Source organism: Micromys minutus (assembly GCF_963924665.1).
Source record: "Micromys minutus genome assembly, chromosome: 3".
Classification (NCBI taxonomy): domain Eukaryota; kingdom Metazoa; phylum Chordata; class Mammalia; order Rodentia; family Muridae; genus Micromys; species Micromys minutus.
The window spans coordinates 84,708,831-84,728,077 of NC_137972.1; the positions used below are offsets into that span (position 1 = coordinate 84,708,831).

At 40.5% G+C, this 19,247-nt stretch overlaps 2 protein-coding genes across 2 annotated transcripts; one reads left to right on the plus strand and one right to left on the minus strand.

Moving 5' to 3' along the window:
• The first annotated feature begins 582 nt into the window (after positions 1-582).
• Positions 583-5,359, plus strand: CEBPZOS (CEBPZ opposite strand). The gene is made up of 5 exons (XM_080914063.1): positions 583-655; positions 2,549-2,664; positions 3,422-3,466; positions 4,102-4,186; positions 5,063-5,359. The coding sequence occupies exons 2-4, from the start codon at positions 2,550-2,552 to the stop codon at positions 4,182-4,184; spliced, it is 243 nt and encodes an 80-aa protein (XP_080770189.1). The 5' UTR covers positions 583-655; position 2,549; the 3' UTR covers positions 4,185-4,186; positions 5,063-5,359.
• CEBPZ (CCAAT enhancer binding protein zeta) lies at positions 4,107-19,183 on the minus strand. Its single transcript, XM_080914062.1, has 16 exons — positions 19,017-19,183; positions 16,748-18,222; positions 14,402-14,633; positions 13,656-13,836; positions 12,925-13,013; positions 10,835-10,888; positions 10,089-10,191; positions 9,921-9,989; positions 8,895-8,961; positions 7,705-7,805; positions 7,006-7,063; positions 6,629-6,813; positions 5,834-5,920; positions 4,956-5,014; positions 4,781-4,862; positions 4,107-4,361 (listed from the first exon to the last, which is right to left on the minus strand). The coding sequence occupies exons 1-16, from the start codon at positions 19,170-19,172 to the stop codon at positions 4,225-4,227; spliced, it is 3,135 nt and encodes a 1,044-aa protein (XP_080770188.1). The 5' UTR covers positions 19,173-19,183; the 3' UTR covers positions 4,107-4,224.
• Positions 19,184-19,247: the final 64 nt, after the last annotated feature.

A 19,247-nucleotide genomic window follows, 5' to 3' on the forward strand; every position in this document is an offset into this window, starting at 1 on the left:
ACGTTTTATTTGTTTGTTTGTTTGCTTGTTTGAGACAGGGATTTTTCCGGGTAGCCCTGGCTGTCCTGGAGATAGAGGCAGGCAGATCTCTGAGGCCAGACTACATTTTATGAAATGTAAGTAGATGTAGTCTGACAGTCCGTGCTTTGTCACGCATGTGGTCCCTCACAGACATTCCTATTCACCGTCTCCTATCTTTCCTTTCCTCAGGTCAGCCCGTTTCTTGACTATTGGGCAGTTCCTAGGGGCAGCGCTTCTCAACTTTAATGTGCAAAAGAATTGTTTAGGGATCTGGCTAAAGGGCAGATCTCCATTTAGGTTCCCACTTTTTGGGCCAGTCCCTGGTGATGGGTTGTTCCTGTTTTGATACATTTTGGGTGAGAAAAGAGAATCCATGTGCAGAGTTTGGAGACGGTGTCCAGGGTTCAAACGTGACTTCTTTCTTTTACTTGGGTGTGGCCGTAAGCAGGAGAACGTTGTCTTTGTAAAACAAAACAAAACAAAACAAAACAAAACCAAAATGAGCAGCTTCTCACAGCTATTAAGCCAGGTCAGGTTCCTCTGGGGCGTGGCTAAAGCGGGGGCGTGGCTAAAGCTGGGGGGAGGTTTGGCGCTGAGACCTTGCGCGTGCGCCGTAGGGTTGCGGAGGTCTCAGGTAAGGACAAGGCTGTGTCCGGGTTGTCCATTCCCCAGTGTAGGGCGCGTGGGGTCTGTGACATTCTTGGGCCAGGGGAACACTCGTGTGAGACAGCTCCACTAGCTCAGGAGCGCGGGGCAGGCACGAGCGTTTCCGGGTCGCCGAGCCGCAGTGCATGCTGGGACTAGGACCCAGTTAAGGCTAGGCGCTCGCTGTTGGAACCGTGCGGGGCAGCAGTCCCCAGTCGTAGCACCTCAGGGCTGGCCGACTTTCCATCCTGAGGTCAACACTGGAGGACACGTAGAATTGCTTCACTTGCTCTGTAGCCCCAGCCGCTCCTATGCCAGAAGACCCTGTGGCTTTTGGACTCCCCAGGCCATCTTGTCTAGACAGTGTGTCCCTGGTGACAAACGGGCTTTTTAAAGTAGACAAGTCCCGAAGAGCGGGGCTTTGGAATGTAACACGTCCATCTGTTTTTAAGAAAATGTTTTATTCATAGTGGTATTTGGACTGTTTGAAACCTTAGCATTACTCTCTTCCGATCAAAAAAAATTTTTTTTTGTTCACGATTCCTTAAGTTATGGAACAGGCTGCAGGCAGGCAGATGTGCAGTGTCCTGAACCTGAAACCTTAAAAAAGGGCCTTGAGAACTAGAACTAAGCGGGACTGTCATTGATGTAGCAGAGTACTGGGAATCGAGGAAGACAGCTGTCCCTCTGCCTCATCCCCAGTTATATGTACCTGTTTGTTGTTGTTGTTGTTGTGTTTTTTTTTTTTTGCTTCGTTTTAAAAACGAGAATAATCCAGGTGTTTTTATTTGTTTGTTTTTTGGTACCTGAATGGTTCCCGTTATTAAAGTGAAAAAGGAACATTGGAGAAGGAGGGACACGTGGTTACATAGTCTAAGGCTAGTCCTGACAGTGTTTATTTTCATGCTTAGACACCATGAAAGGGAAGTACAGTCAGGGGGAAGGACAGCCTGTCTCAGCACCGAGGATGGAGCAGTGGGGAAATATGAGGATATTAAACAAAAAGATTAGTTATTTTCCATGATCTGAGGCTATAGGGAAGCAGTTATGAAGCCTGGACTACCTTTTGTATATTTCACAAGTCAAAATCGTATTTTCTGTATAACCTTTCTTCAGAGACATCTTTTGACGAATGGAAACTGAACCTACTTCTCATGCTAATAAGCTTGCATGCTCCAACACCAATGCCCCTTTCTTGGTTTGATTTTGCATACAGGGAGGGATGATTTCAATTACCTGTAGCTTTGCCATTTACTGGATCACCACCCAGTCAACTTTGCTCTCATGAGCCAGGGCTTTGTGTAAAAGATGTCTGGAATGTCTCAAGAGGGGAGATTACTGAGGTGCCAACCTAGGCTTGCTGAGTCAGAATCTGGGGAATGGGAAGTGGTCTGAAGGTTTAAGAGTGCAGAGTGCTTTGGGGATGGTGCATTGAAGAAGTGTTCCAACACTCAGAGATTTGCCTAAGGGACCAGACATCTGTCTAGGAAAGACGAACTGTGGTGCACTTAACAAAATAACCTTCCTGTTGCAGGGTGGTTTCCAAAAGGGCCTTCAAATGCTGTCCCTTTTATTAGATTGAATTATAATGCCTAGGTCAGCTAAAAAGTTTTTTTCTAACCTACTTACCCATTCTGAATCAGACACTAAAATAGCTTAGTTCCTCTAGTTTGATTTTGTAAGAAGGCCCATGCCTTCTCAGAATTTCTGTGGTTTATCACATTTCTTAGGCATGGAGATTGGGAACTGTATGCAGGGATGTCTAAACCAAATACATACTACTTTTGAGTACCATATAAGCATTGAAACTAAGAATGGAGTTTTTTCTTCATAGATGTGGCAACAGAAATTTAAACATGCTTATTCATGTTGTTAAATTTAGGATGGCTCGAACCATGGAACCTCTGACAAGGAAGATCTTTAAAGGAGTCTTAGCCGCTGAGCTTGTGGGTGTTTTTGGAGCTTATTTTTTGTTTAAAAAGATGAACTCAAGCCAAGGTAAACAGTTTGGCAGTTGTTTTCTAGCAGGGGATGCACTAAATGTTGGTGGCATTTCTGGGCAAAGTTTGAGATTGAAGATATTGGATGTTTCTATGGTAAAGAGGGATCAAGGTGTTCCTATTGTACAGTCGTAGGTGACTCACATTCGACTTGCAGATAAGGAGTGTCAGGGTTTACCAGGGAAGGGTAGAACAAATGTCCCTCAGCTGGACTGAAGGGAGTGGATGGAGGCAGCTTGGCTTGCTTATCAGACTTGTTTGGGATTCTGAGAAAAAAAAAGCACTGTTTGCTCAGAACATCAGGTCACAGTGGTTCTTAGCCTCAGTGGTGGGCACTGCAACCATTTTCCACGCTATTGATGAGACAATGTAACGATTTGTTAAATGTTGTACTAGAGCCCTCAACTTCTAAAATTAGGAATTCCCATTATTTCCTTCTCCAACTAAAGCGGGGATTGTCACTTGTCTTCCTCTAAGCACTTCTTTGGGGCATTATACCAGGGTGCTACTAGATGTTCACAACCTTTAAGGTAAATCTAAGAGCATAAAGGCTGCCGGGCAGTGATGATGCACACCTTTCCCAGTACTCGGGAGGCAGAGACAGGGAGAGCTGTGAGTTCCAGGACAGCTAGGGCTACTGAGAAACCCTGCCTTGAAAAACACAGCAAAACAAAAACTATAAAGGCTATATTTTAAGATGAATGTACTAAATTGTGGTTTAATATTTTAATAACCGATTTTTAAAAACTTATCAGATTTCAGGCAAACAATGAGCAAGACATTTCCCTTCATTTTGGAAGGTATGTTTTTCAAGTAAAAATTCAAGTGCAAAATAACCTATGAATTCTGTGGTACTTTATAACTTTGGAGCAAGTGACATTATTTTGTTATTGCTTTCCAACACTAGTTGCCTTCTGGGAGCATATAGTAAGGACTCACACCTAATTACTTAGATGAGAACACTTAGCTCTTGCTTTAATCCTTATTACATCTTTTATTGATCAACCTTCAAGCTTCACAAACACTGGGCAAAAGTTCAATCATTGAGTTGTATACCCCATCCTACAAGCTGGAGTTCTAATTCTTTCGGTGGTTAAGAACATAGATTCCAGAGTGAGACCTAAGGTGGGCTGGTCCAAACCATATTTACTGCTGCAAAAGACTGTTTTCCTCAGGGGTACTGTGTTCTCAGGAAGAGCCAGTGCCTACCTCGACAGTTCAGAGCTGACCACAATGACATCATGTAGTTAACCTAAGCATGGCACCTAGTGCCCCAACAAGCAGCTCATCACAGTGGTCGGGAGTAGTTATAGCTTGCACATGGACATGCAGCCCTACTGTCCCTTTTCTTGTTATGCAGCAATATGGGAAAATTTCTTCAATGTAAGTTCAACTTTTGCATAATTTTATAAATGACAGCACCTTGTTTCCACAGTTTATTACAAATCCATTGAACAGTCTGGAATATATGGCGTTAGAGAGAAAGATAAGGAAAAATGGTTGGATAGCAAAAATTAAGGGTGAGTATACTTTTAATTTATTATTCACTCTGAAGCTGTTACTTCCTTTGTCTTTTGGGTTTCTGAGGGGCTTTCATCTTCTTCCTGAAAGTTTTCTTTTTCTTGATGATACTTTTCACATCTCGGTTGTGCAGCCAGTCATCACGGTCAGCTTCCCACTTGAGCTGTTTGAAACCTTTGAGGGGAGAAGACAGATGAGTCTGTGACCCTGTGACCCCCACAGAAGCTCTAACTGTAACTGCATTTGGGCCACAAGGCCTGTGATTTCCTACCCTCTGCATACCTACTGTTTGTTGCTCTCCTCTACTACCTAGATGAGGATTTTACAAATGAAAATACAGAAGGATTTACACTGGAAAGGTTTCTTTTCCTTTTCCATTTTATGAAAGAATAGAAACTAGTGATTTTAACATCAGGAATAATTTACAAAGTCTTCAAGTATGTAAGAATAAACCTTTAGCCAAGTCTAATAAAACAGATTGCACACTTGTCGTCCTACTGCTTTAGGGAAGGAGGATCAAGAACCCAAGGTCAGCCTGGGCTACCTACAAGACCCTGCTGGAAAAACAGAACAAACAACATCAGTTTACTCACTTGCATTATCTTTGTTGGCCATAGCATTCATGCCAATAGTATCAAACTTGGAGCCCATATTTTCATCCAGCAGATGGCCAAACTTAAAAACACAAAGAAAGGAAGGAGGAAGGTTATTAGGAAACTTGAAAAGAATGTATATAGTGACTTTCTTATGTTAGTGCAGCAGCCTCACCTCCTCAGCAGAGACAAATAGGCTGGAGTCGTTGAAACTTTTCTTCTTTTTCTTTTGTCCTTAAAAAAAAATGTGTAGGTAACTCAACACATGTACTTATTTTTCAGGTTTGGTTCCCAATCAATGTTTATCTTTTCAAGAAACCAACAGTATCACCAGGATTAAAATTTCACAGCTGACATGGATGAAGTTTGTAATATGGGAAACAAAATATAAATTGTAATTCAGGTCTTATTATTTGGACTTAAAGCTGACTGAATAATGTTTATTATATTATCAGTAAACTTTTATTTATGCTACTGAAAATGTCTATTAAAAACTGACCTATAGTTTTGAATCTGTAGACATTTCAAGAAAGTTTAAGTGGTAAGATAGTTAGGGCTCACGTGTAATTGGAGTCTTGAAACATGACTGAAAAGATTAAGTATCTAGAGATACTTAAATGTGAGAGGGTGGGGTTTGGGAACAAAGAAAACTGAGGTTGTTTGTGAGAACTATCTCCCCACATATAAGAACTCTGCCGTTATAATTCTGAATGCACCTTTCTTGGCTGGGAGATGGTTTAATTGGTACACTGGTGTGACAAGCAGCGTTAGATCTGCAGCAGCCATGTAAAAACCTGGGTATGGCACTGTCATGTCTGTGAGTAAACAGGAGGCAGAGGCAGGAACCGAGCCTTGTGAGCCTGGCCTCAGTGCTGAAGTTCTAAGACAGACCCTTGTCTCAGACAAATGGTAGAAGGTGCCTGAGAACTGAAAAATTTTCTAAGAGGTATCAAACCAAGTTTTAAAAACAGATTTCCCAAAATAGTAATTGACAATGCTCTTTATATGGCAGCTGCTATGGTTTGAAGAGATTACATGCATTTTCTTTCTTACCTTGAAACGACCCAGCAAAGTCAAAATCATCTTCACTCTTTCTCTTGCTTTTCTTAGTACTGGAATTGGTACTGGCTTCAGCAAATTCTGTTACCCAAGAAAGTTTAAACCATTTTAAAACTACACATCTGGAAGATACTGACTCAGTGTATGCTACAGTAGCAGTGCAACATCAAGGCCTGGCACGCCTGCTCCATGTGTGTTCACTCCAATCCCAACAGAATGGGCCTGGAGGATACACAACACTAGTCTTAGCGTCCCTGCTGTAGTTCCCAAGAACATAGTTTACTCAGTGATCATTAATGAGACCAAATACTTCAACACTTGCATAAGGAAGAACCATCTGAGGTCTAGAAGCACAGTGTAAAGTAGGTGTACACAAGGTAAGCGGAAGGACAAGAATACAAATACTCAGCTGCAGGTGCCCTGCTCATTTATAATTTACACCAGTCACTTTCCTCACTGGCACTGTGTGACTGTATGAATATTGCTTTCGCGTGGATAAACTGCTCACCATTATTGTTCTTGTTCTTTAGTAGCAGAGGCTCTAACCCAGAACCTCACATACTCTAGGAAGTACTATAGTACTGAGCTACCAGTCATTATGTCAGTCAGTATATTATCATTATACTAATGATAATAAGAGGCAACATGACAGCTAAACTGCAATTGGACAGAAAAGTTGTTGACTAAAAATAGTTCAATACTGATACATGTATTTTCAGATATAGAAACCTAGCCTAAGAATGAACAAGAAAGCTATGTAATTTGTGACTAATTTTGTTCAATGTGTACCTGGAGCATCTTCACTTTCATCATCTGACAGATCCATGAATGTTCCTCCATCTTCATCAATTTCAAAGTCTTCATCATTCATACTTCCCAGAGAAACTTCGTCGTCATCCAGGTCACCAAGCTCATTGTCACTACTCTCTGAGTCTTCCAAATCATCCTTAGAATCTTTTGTTTTTTTCATATTGCTGGGTAGGGTGAAAACACTTGTAAAGGGGACCATGTTTTCTAAAGTGCTCAGGAGACTAAGCTGGAAGCATTCTAAAGGAACAAGCCCAGTGAATGTTTCTCTTATGGATCTCATAATTTCCAGGCCTCCTCTTCTGATGAACAATAGTTTGTGAATATTGGGAAACAGTAAAGAGAAAGTTGAGTTTTACCTGGCAAAATCAATATCATCCTTTCCAGGTGTGAAACAGTTGTCATCTTCAAATGTGTCTGCCCAAGAACAATACAAAAGATGTAAGAGATAGCAAAGGACAAGAGTGATACACATTACACTCCTGTCAGCCATGATGCAGAACCAGGATTTCACAACACATTGTTAATAGGACCGCAGCTGGTTTGTTTATGAGCTCAATGAAATCTGTAAAACGGGGTCTGTTAACTTTAATTTCTGTCTATAGTTCTTTTGTTGAAAAAGAACCACAGTATTTATTTTTGACCAAATGTAGGATATAACAGTAACACCAAGTAAGCCTTTCCATTTTCATGTAGTTTCATTCATTTACAGTTAATTAAAAATCCCCAAGCTCTAAGGAGTATAAAGAAAAAAAAAAAAAGATAAAACAGCAGACATTGCTACTCAGAATTTGGAGATTATGAAAAAATAAACAGTTCTGTATCATCAGAGACTTGGTGTTAGAAATGAAAACACTCTTCTTGCAAACAGAATTGTCTTACGTATTATAGAAAGCTCAAATAATGTATTTTTTAGAACAGATATGAGTAAGTTTTAGCATAGGCTATTTCTTAACCATCCACCATAATCTGCAGACCCATGATTTGTAAGTACAAAGTCCACTTATAGTCTATTAACAAAGATAAATTTACAGATTGAGTCAACAAAACCAAATTACCAATCATATTTTCAAATTCTTCATCATCAACATCTTCTATACTTTCTTCATCTGCATTCCGTTTCTGTTTGTCTTTAACAACAGCAACTTTTTTGTAATACCTAAAATAAAATGTGTATTATGATTATATAATTTATGACTAAAGACTAATTACAACTCATAGTGTGTTATAGATACTCAAACAGACACAAATGAGTACAATTTGTACTCAATATAAAAGTTAAACAAAATATCGAGAAACTTGAAATGAGAAGCATAATAATGTTCTTTACTCTAGAGGATCTTCCATGCAGCCTTGGCTGGCCCTGCTTTTCCTCCTGAGTTCTGGGTTACAGGTATGAGCCACCAAACATTTCTAAGTGAGGTAGAAGAAGCTTTCAAGACTTTATAGTGTCTTATAAGCCATCTCCTCAAACATCTTTACATGGCATCATAAAGGCCTCACGGTCTGTGTAGAGTGTTGTCTAGCACCGATAAGGAACTGAGTTTAATCCCACACAACAGTAAAATAATTGCATAGTAGAAGGTTAGTTAGTTCAACCTCATTACTACATATCTAAGTATTAGAATATGGTGGTTTTAAATGACCTAAAATTGTTAACAACTTACCAACCTACCCAAAGTCACAGCAAAACTTAAGACTTTCCTATTGGCATCCCACTCATAAAATTATTCATAGTAAAAGTTTTGTTTTTTTTTAAAAGCAATTTAAATTAAACTTAGTTAACTAATCAGATAAAGTGACACCATATTGAAGCACTGGAAGGAAGTATCAGTAGTGACTTTAAAGATCAGTCAGTCCAGCTTCACCAAAGGATCTTTCTGCTTGAAGGATCATGGTCTGGACAAATTACTCCTGAGTTACTACTGTATTAAACTAACAGATAGTTAGATAGGACTAATGACGAGTTACTGTTTGGGAGGTAGAGGCAGGAGGATCACAGCTGGAGTTATCTTAGGCAATATACAGGAGGATTAGGAGTTAGGGTTAGAATTAGCTTGATGCCCCAGAGCAGGGGGGTGGAGGAGCACCCTCTTAGAGACAAAGGGGAAGAGAGATGGGATGGGAGGTTTGTAGAGGAGAGACTGGGAAGGGGGACATTTGAAATGAATATATATATATATATATATATATATAAAACAAAATAAAAAAGCAGTATCACAAATATAAACATTACTAGGTATCTTACCTGTAGAAAAACACTTCATCCACTGGGATCTGGCTTTCTTCTTTTGCAAGGAATTCTTTACTATTCACTGCAGAACAAAGCATTTAATTATGCGCATCCCCGTCACTCAAGTGCTCACACTGTATCTAACATACTGGCAGTTATTGTTTCTTTTTTTTTTTTTGGAAAGTGTTTTCCTGTGAAGCCCTGGCTATGGTGTGAGTCACCACTGCTGAATGATTCTGAAATCTTGAAATGAAGACAGTGTTGGGTAAGAGGCCCACCATACTAAGCACACCCCTCAAGTGTGTGGACAAGTCTCAGCACACTAAACTCTTGGCTGTCCTGTGGAGAACAGGTAGAGCACAGCCAGTGGAGCAACAGGTTTTTACTGTTCCCCAACTGCACTCAAGATACAAGTTTCAAGAGAATGGATTTATTTGAAGCCCCTCAAAGGGTTCTGCTTCTACCACCCACATGCCTAGAGCATACTCTAGTTGTCTCAGAAGTACAATGATGCTTGTAATTTTAAAATCAGGAAGAAACCATTAACAGAACTTTTAATAATTTTACTTAATACTGACAAAATTCAAAAATAAAGAATTCAAGGATATTGGCTTTTCTTCTAAAAAGTAAATTTTCTGATTTTGATTTAAAGATTTGGTTTGCCTTATAGTCTTAATTATCTCTGAGTAATTCTGTTGACATTTCTGAATGTCTGGGAGGTTAGCTAGAAATAACTAAAACTTCTAAGTTCAATTTTTAAGCAAGATGAAGATGAGACATGGTGTGTGAAGAAATGTCTTTTCTGAATAGAGAAGCAGAACCAGATCTAGAATGTCCATGTCCACAGGGGACATCAACTGCACCGCCAGTCTGTGTTAGAAGAGTTTAAGGTGGTCTGTGCTGTACAAGACATGAATTGTACATGTGGGGTTCTAGAGGAGCTGCGTGCTGTGAGCATGGCAGCCTACCGTTTGTGCATCATGATAAAATGGAGTCTGTGCTGCACTGTCTGATGCTGTTGGTGTCAGGCTCTGTGCTTACCAGCGAGATCCCGGACATTCTTCATAAAGTGCTTCCTTTTGGGCTGCATCACAACACTGTCCGTGTTTTCTGAAATGCAAACCATGATGGTCTGATGCAGTTAAACGTGCATTCACTTACTAAATCCCAGCAAGAAAACCAAATAGTCACTAAATAATGGATGCAAACCTTTGCCTTTATGTAGCTTTGGATTTCGGTATACAAATCGATCCAAGAATCTCATGAGTGTGAAATCCTGCAGTGGGTCCCCTGAATACTGAATATAATTTCCCTGAAAGGTGGAAAAATGGTAGAGGATTTAAGGATTTAATAAAATAACCCATCCATCCAAATATGAAATACAGGAAAAACATAAGCTGCTATGTCCCATCTGAGGCACACATGAACAGTATTTGTCTGTATACCACACTAAAACTATACATATGAACACATATTTTAAGATACACTGGTGATTTTATAGGTAATATAGTGGAGACTATGTAACCATTATAAGAACCAAATGCTGACAAAGCCCACCCAGGAAGCAGAGGCCACAGCGAGTTCCCGTAAGAACTAGCATGAACAAGCAGCTGCTGTTTACTGATGCGCTGCATTTCCACAGTCACAGCAGGGACTCCGTTCTCCACATCAGACATTGGTCCTCAACAACAGAGAAAAACACCAGATTCTGCATGGCAGGGAAATTTATACCACCAATTACTAATGACCAAAATCTACAATACTTAGCCAGGTATGAAGGTACCCTGTACTCAGAAGCAGGCGGTTCTCTGTGAGTTCAAGACTAACTTAGACAGACTGAGTTCTAGGACTTCTAGGTCTCAGGAAAAAAGAAAACCAAAACCAAAAAAAAATTAACCCCTGCCTCCCCCAAACCCTATAATATTTATATATTTTAAAAAGTATTTTATTCTTACCTCAAGGATAGTCTTTGCAAAAAGGGCCACAGAAGGGTGGAAATGTTCAGATAGCTATATAAGAAAAATGTAAACATCCTTATTTTTAAAGTCAGATTTTTAGCAAAATTACAAGTTATTTGAGAAAAATCTAGAGAACTGAAACTTAAGCTAATACAGAGAGAATGATTCTTAAACATTTGGTTTCCAAACCACATGCGCACTTAAAAATCTGAAAATTTAAGAATTTCCAGTTAAGAAGGTTATTTTTTTAAAAAAAGATTTATTTTATTTGTATGAGTACACTGTCACTCTCTTCAGACACACCAGAAAAGGATATCGGATCCCATTACAGATGGTTGTGAGTCACTATGTGGTTGCTGGGAATTGAACTCAGGACCTCTGGAAGAGCAGTCTAAGAAGGTTATTTTTATATTTACTTTATTAGAAATTACAACAGGAAAAATTTAAATGCATGTAGTTCATTTAAATTAATACATCCAGGGGCTGGAGAGACAGCTCGGTGGTCCCGAGCACTTGATATACCTGCAGAGGTTCTGAGTTCAGGTCCCAGCACCCACACAGTGGCTCTTACTTGCATGTAACTCCAATTCCAGGGTTCTGACAGCTTCTTCTGGCCTTCTTGGGAACCAGGCATGCAAGTGGGTATACTTATATACATGCAAGCAAAATTTACACATAAAATAATAAATAATAATATACCCACCACCTATTAATGTAAACAACATGTTCATGAAAAATAAGTGCATTTCAGAACAAAAATTATAAAATTAACAAGCATTAACAATTCTGAAAGTATTAGTTAACCAATATTTTCAAAATCTCCTTTGTGTTAAGGTGAATAAAATGCAATGCATTTTGAATTTTTCCCAGTGTTCTATCCTATTTGAGCACATATGAAGAGAACCTAGCCTCAAACAGATCTGTGATTAAAAAAGGAGTTAAAAGTCTTTCACCAAAGTGTGGATTTTCTTTGATGCTATACCAAAAGGAAAAGTTAACTGCCAGGTAGAGTCACCTGCACCAAATGGCCTTAGGCATTTGCTCCTTAAGTTAACTGGTCTACTGTGAGTGTGTGGACCTTACCCACGTGTGAATTAGGAACACTGTACACTGGGCATGTGAAAAACATGGTGAGTAGGGCAATTCTCCACATGGCACAGAATTGCACCGTTAGTGTGAACAATTTTATCGGCCAACTTTGTAGAGAGGCGATTGATCCCGAGGCATTGCTTGAGAATGAACTGTCACTGACTACAGGTACTATTCGTGGTTCTTCCTGAGGCAAACCAACCACTGCATGCCACTCAGTCTATCAGGATTCAGCTCCATGGATCAGGAACAGCTGATTAAGTTCTACCTTGAGACATAGCACAACCTCCACACTTAGGTGCACAGCAGGAGTGGGAATGTGTACGTTTCCCTCACGCAGGAAACACTGGCATATACTTAAGGTTGGTGAATAGCTTTATCATTCTCCATGACCCTGGCTTCCCTTCCCTTATTTAGGACAGGAACATGCAGAGAAGAGTGTACTCCTGTCAGGGCATCCACAGTTCACTTGTTTTCTGACTCTTCAGAGCTATAGCAGTGACAAAGGACACACTGGTGTCACCAGGACAGTAGCTGTGATCTTGCAGACTCCATGGAGCGCTGTGAGCATCTGCACTCACATTTCAAGAATAACTCCCAGGGAGAAACTGTCTTTTGATCACAGGAGGCTATTAGAAACCCAATTCCTCTTCTTTATTTACAAAATAAAACAGGAAAAGATTTCTATCCTCACACAATGGCAGAACACATTAGACAGCCTCGTGCAACAATCCTTGTTCTTATTTGTAAGCTAAGTATGGTATTTTATTTACATGCACAACAGTTAAGTCTCTGTAAAATGAGCACAGCACACTATGTTTTTGCCAGTGTGTGCTTTCATATTAGTTTCTTCATCAGTTGCAAGTCAAGTTTCAATATGTTAAATTGAATTATATTAATTAAACTGATTTAAATTCAATACGTTAAATCAAGTGTTAAAATCCACGAAAGCAAAAATATGTGTCACAAATGAATTAAGACAGTCGAAATCATTTTACCTTTCTGAGCTCCCAAAGATTTGTATTTTCAGCTCCGCAGAATAAAGGATTTCTACTGAATGGGTCATATGTCTTTAACTGCTTGCCACCTAAGAACACAGTATTTTTGAAATGCTTTATTCCTAGTTCAGGAAGACACTTAAAAACGATCACAACTAATGTTGTCACAGAAAGACCTAATCTTCAAAATTACAATCTAATACTAGACTAAAAATGCCAAGTCCCTTCAATGATTTATCTTGATGTCTGTCTACTCAAACATTTTTTTTCCTGAAAATACTTTGTACACACTGGCCCACCTTCCAAATGAGCAATCTCTTTGGTATTTTTCAAGCAGCCAGAGAAAGTGCTAAGAAAACAGGTGTTCAATAGGTTAGATGGAAATAACCTAACGGAATAAGAGCTGCGGTCTTCCAAATCCCTACTATTAAGCTACATTCAGGAAGGTTTTTTTTCTTTCTTGGAACAGGTTTGTATGTTTGCAGAAACCCCAACATAAAAGAGACTCACTTTTCCTTTCTACTTTTTCTTATTAAATGTGTGTGTGTCTGCAAGTGCCACAAGGCTGCATGTGAAGGTAAGAAAGCAGTATTTCAGAGGCAGGTCTCTGGCACAGACTGAACTCAGGCATGTACTTGCTCGTGCACATGCATACTCAGAACTCTGAAGATAAACAGAGGAAACTAATTCCTTCCTTTAAAAGTTCAAGGAAATAAGCCAGAGGACTTCACCTTTCAAATTGTCAAAGTGCACCCAGGAAGCAGCCTTTGGCTTCGTGGTCTCTGTGCTGCTCTCTGGCTCCTTCGCCTCCTCTTCCTTCGCTGCATCTATGGCTGTGTCTTTGTCTGCATCCGTAAACTTTTCATCGTCACTGTCATCTCCCATGTCAACAAAGTTTTCTTCATCAGATTCCTAAGGAAATAGATCAATGACCGTTAATGGGAACTGCAGTGAAATCTGTATTCATTTATGTAATGTAGAGTTGCAAAGACTCACTGCAATTTTGGTAAAAGGTGAAGAAACACAGATCAAGTAAAACTATTCCTGACTGCCACTCAGGTGAAACAGAAGATTGTACTTTTTCCCCAAAAATAAGAGAGCCAAGTTCTGAGCCAAGAGATTTTAGAAACGAATCCTCACACAGTTGCCCTGTTATAAACAACAAAGACAGGTGCTATTACTATTTATTTCCTTTTAAAACTGAGGGAACAGACGGAAAGAGTCTACTCAGTCTATAACTACCTCATGTGACTACAATTTCTATTGTAGTGCAGTTTCTTATTTAATAAACAGAGTCAAGCAACCTACCCATCTATTTAGCTGTACACCTGACAGTGAAGTCTAGCTCCTGAACTTACACTAGAACACACTCCAGAGAAACTAAGTTACCTCCAGTAAAGCAAAGAAAAACATACACACACAAGCCCCAGCCCAACACACCAGCACCCAGTAGGTCAAGTAGCAGTCAGGAACATACCGGATGATCATCTAGTTGGCTTCTTAATTCTGGTTTTGCTTTAAAGATCTCAGACACAAGATACAAGGCTCCACAAATGAATGGTGGCATCTGTGTGCAGGTAACCTGAAGTAACCTCTTCACAAAAGCCTTCACACGTCGCAACATGACATCAGCTTTCAAGGATTTGTAGATCAGGTTAAGGAACATTGCTTGCTTGGAACATGTCATCAAGCCTGGATCCAACATCTTTCTGTAAAATGAAATCAAGGTCAAATGTTCATTCATAAAGTCATCTTCACACCCAATAGTCATCACAGTTTAGAGACACACAACCAATTAAAAAAAAACCCCTCATTTTAAGGACACATTTCCTGCATATGTTAGACTAAGAAACTATTTGTGTCTTGTCCGATAAAGTGAGAATCAATGACCCCAAGATTGTACACAGTGGTACAAAGAAAAGAAATCATCAGATAAGAGCCACGTTTTTGTGACTTTTTCTGCTCTGTTTTTCATACAGATACAGACCCCACCTGAAAAGTTACACACAAGTCAATGAAAACAGACACCCACTCAATCTACTTTTAGTCAGTCCTTAGAAGGCAGAGGCAGGCAGCGCTCAAGTTCGGCCAGCCTGATTTCCACAGCAAATTCACGGGCAGCCAGGGCTACAGTGAGCTAACACAACAATAAAACTAACACCTAGAAAGCAGTAGATGTGATGCCTGAGTGTCTGTGTTTACTCTCGAAGTGAGCAGGGCAGCCCAGCCTCCCTCAAAAGGCTCGAGCAAAGACTACAGATGAGTGTGAAAAGGAAATTCCAAGTCCTTAATGTGTGACCCAATAAACTAAGCAAGCATTCCTTCACACATACCGTCCCAGTTCAGAATGTCCTCTGAATGTCCACAGTCCCTAAAACCAGTTCGCTTCTTCTAATGTCCTCTCAGTCTTGCTATGCTCTGCAGTTTTCTAAGCCCTGAGCCCTCAGTTCTGCCTTTCCCCTCCCCAAGGGTCAAAGGAATCCGATTGTTCTATTACAAGCTTCCTCCATGTACACAGTTTCCTAAGTGAGGGGACCAATCAGGCGCTGACTAAAGCCTTCATTAATTATTCCAAATGAAGCTTTTCCCTCATACAGTTTTCTTAGAAATTATAGTTCTTGTGTGTGTGCTCTCGCACATGCGCACATAATCAGAAGACAACTGAGAGTTGTTCTCTCCCTTCACCATGTGGGCGTGGGGACTGAACACAGGTTGGCAGCCATGTCAGAATGGACCTTTATCCCCTGGGCCAGCTCACTAGCCCTAAAGCTTTGCTCTGTGAGGTTCCAATTGTACCATTCACTAGCTCGAACTTTGGAAAATGATTCTTAATGTGAGTATCAGGCCATGAGATAGACGGACATCCCTGTATTTTACTAATAAAATATTGTAAGAAAAATGAGGTTAATCAAGTTACCAATAGGGTTTTACTGAGAATTAAATAGTTTACGCAATTTTAACATGGCAAACTACTACTCGGGATTCATATAATTTTAAGTCAAAACTATTAATCATTACATCTTCCTTCATAAGTTAGATACCGATGTGCAACTGTACAACAAAACAAAAAAAGATGAATTAGAGGCCAGGTGTGACAGAACACGCCTTTAACCCTGGCACTCAGGGCCAGAGTCAGGCAGGTCTCTATGGGTCTCAGCAGAGCAACCAATGCTCAATGGTGAGAACCTGTCTCAAAAATAAAAAGAGGAAAAAAAAAAAAAAAAAAAAAGGATAAGTTCTCGAGGTACAGCTTGAGGCAGATCCAAAGCACTTACACTGTAGGCAAAACCTGCATTGGTGACATACAGGATGGCTGTATGATACAACAATCTTAAAGGCTGAAAAAGCACAACACAACCAAACCAAACTACACCCTGAAATCTGAAACTCCTAACACACATTCTTTAGCATACTTGTAGTAAGGGTCTGCAGGAGAGGGATGTTTGTTGAAGGTGCCAGAACATGGGCAGCAGAGGTAAGCACTCAAAAAAGAACAAATTACTGAACAGCTGAATGAAGAACTGGAGGGAGATTTAGAATGAGAATTTTGGGGAAAGGGTATTTCAATTACACCTCTGGTTCTAGCTCCTAACTATCCCTTAAGACTCAAAACAAATGTAGCAAAATGCTAACTTTTGAAACCAGAGTCAGAGTGTGCTCAAAGTTGCTGAATACTCAGTTGTGGAGAGTGCCTGTGTGAAATATATGAGTGTGTATGTGTACATATATAGATGCGTATATGTGTACCTATAAAAACACACACACACCTTTTACCTTATACTACATATGCTACACTACAGCCAAGTTTCAACCATGTGCTTACCTATATAGAGCTGTGTAGTATCGGTCAGATATCGTCTGTTGAGAATTCATTACTTGGAAAAGTAGCATTAAGGCCTGCACACTAGTATTAAAATTTACAACATGCAACACTTTGAATAAAGTGTCCAACTGCTCCCTCACTTTGTTGTCACCTATCTGGGAATAAGGGTACGCTCTGTTCACGCCTGTTAGAATGGCACTGAGCATTTTTGATTCAATGTCTTTTTTCTTGATACAAGTCCGAAAGAAACAAAAATAAAGAATTATTAATTTGTTAGCCAACTCACTTTCTTCATGGGAGAGAACCATTTGGTTTAAAAAGCAAATTGCATAATACTGTGCTTTGCGGCTGATATTTGAGCGGAAGAGGAGCCTTTCTATTTCCCCGCACACAACTCCTTTCATATTGGGATGCTTCCGAAGCAACACTTCTAACAGATGGGAAGCCTTTGTAGCGATCCTGTTCTGAGGATCTCCCAGCTTATTTACCACTTGCACAAGAAGAGCCTTTTCCTCCTCAGGTTTGTCACAGAGAAGCTCATGAGCAGCTACCAGGGCTCGTGTTTTAGTGGTTAGCAAGGAATCATGACTTAAAGTCTCTAGGACCTGAACGAACTCTGCGACCAAATGCTTCAGTTGGTGTTCATAATACCACAGGATCAGTCTTCTGTCCCTCGAGTCCTTGTTGCCACTGGACAACTCTTCCAGTTTGTGAAAAGGATGCTGGCTGAAAACCCGGAGCTTCCGACTGTCTGGCAAAAGGTCCGTAATGAGCAGCTCCTTGAATGTGTCCAAAGCCATGAGGCACTGCTGCTTGCTGCCCTTCTTTTTAACAAGGCTCATGAGGGTTTCTACAAACTGGAGTGTGTGAACAGCATCATCCTGGATCAGAAGGATCATGGCCGCCATCCTGTCGGCTAGTGTCCCCGATGACACGATTGCCTTCATCCAGGTGGAAGAGCCTCCCTTCTGACTATTTGTCTTATTCTTGAATAAGCTGACTTCATGCTCATACAGCTTCTGGGCCAGGGCTCTGTACTTGGCCACTACATCCGGAGATTGCGGTTTCAAGGAAAACTCGCTGCTGTATTCCATGTCATACCATTTGCCTCCAGGCTTGAGCAACAGTGTTTGTCTCTCCTGAAATTCAAACACGTCGGGTTGTTTCTCTTTCTTTGCTTTGGGGAAGGTACTGCTCTCAGGAAGCTGCTCTGGTACAGTCTTATTTTTCACCTTCTTTTCTGATGCCTTTTGTTTCTTAGTTTCCACCTTCAGTAGTTTTGTTTCTTTTTTGCTGGCACTTTCTTTTTTATCTGGTTCATCTTCTTCAATCAAGGACTTCGAGTATTTGGCTAAATTCAGATTCTGAATAAATGCCTCCAGTTCACCCTGCTGAAGATCGTCAATGGTCCCCTTTTTGCCTCCATCCACCACTTCTTCATTTTCGTCCAAAGTAGCCAGCATAAGGTAATCTTGCTGTAGAAACACATAAAATAAGCCACATTACAAACCCACAACTTCACCTCTCAAAAACCCATCATATCTGAATTATTACACGATTACCTGGCAAAATCACAGATATCCAACAGGAAAATGTGCAAAAGATATGTACATCATTGGGAAAAGAGTTTTGAAAAACATTCTTTAAGATATAAAAAGATGCTCAAGGTGACAGTCACAAAATACAGTGAAAATCCCAATGCTATGTGCAATTGTAATTCGTCAGGTGAGCAAGGTTGAAGGTTTTTATGAGTGGCCAGGGGGATGGCTCAATGGGTCAAGTCCATGCTAAGCAAGCCTGGTGACTTAGGTTCCATTCTTGGAACTCACATAAAGGAGAGAATGGATTCCAAAGTTGTCCTGACTTCCACACAAGTGTACCAACAAACATACAGTACTCCTTCCAATAATAATAAACACTTTGATGTAGTGTAGGGAGAAAAAAGCACTTTTATAAAAATCTAATGTAAACTGGCAGGTTGTTTTAGCGACTTCAATCCAACCTATAAGGCATTTATTTACCTTTTAACCTAGCACATTTAGATAACACATACAGTAGCGTTCAAAACATTGGTCCTCGTGGTTAGAATTAGATCGCCTACACTTTAACGGAGCATAAACACAGGAGAAAATATGCAATCAGAATTGTTTCGTCCACTGATGTGCGGTAAAAGTGTGGAAAGCTCTCAGAACAAGTCGGAGGCTGGGCTGATGGTCCCACACTCCCCGCAGTCGTGCGCATCCCCTTCCCTGGAGCCCGCGGCCATTACCTTGGTGCCTCCGAGGCGTAACACCTCCTCCAGAGAGAAGCCATTCTTGGCCTCGTCGCTATCTTCCTCATTTTCCTCGTCTGGATCTTCTGTCACCTCTTTGGGACGCCAGGGCTGCTTGGCAAAGAACTCTAAAGGTTCCTGGTCCGCCGACATTGCAGGCTGGACACGCGAGCGCAGCCTGTAACTCACTTCCGCTTTCCGGTGACGTACTTCCCATTGAGGGGGCAA

Excerpts from the sequence above, each read along its gene's own strand:
- CEBPZOS (XM_080914063.1), top strand. The coding sequence starts at position 2,550 with ATGGCTCGAACCATGGAACCTCTGACAAGGAAGATCTTTAAAGGAGTC. Across the intron at positions 2,665-3,421 it reads AAAGATGAACTCAAGCCAAG|ATTTCAGGCAAACAATGAGC; the intron begins GTAAACAGTTTG and ends AAAACTTATCAG. Across the intron at positions 3,467-4,101 it reads ATTTCCCTTCATTTTGGAAG|TTTATTACAAATCCATTGAA; the intron begins GTATGTTTTTCA and ends TTGTTTCCACAG.
- CEBPZ (XM_080914062.1), bottom strand. The coding sequence starts at position 19,172 with ATGTCGGCGGACCAGGAACCTTTAGAGTTCTTTGCCAAGCAGCCCTGG. Across the intron at positions 13,837-14,401 it reads GCCAACTAGATGATCATCCG|GAATCTGATGAAGAAAACTT; the intron begins GTATGTTCCTGA and ends CTATTTCCTTAG. Across the intron at positions 6,814-7,005 it reads GATGATATTGATTTTGCCAG|CAATATGAAAAAAACAAAAG; the intron begins GTAAAACTCAAC and ends CACCCTACCCAG.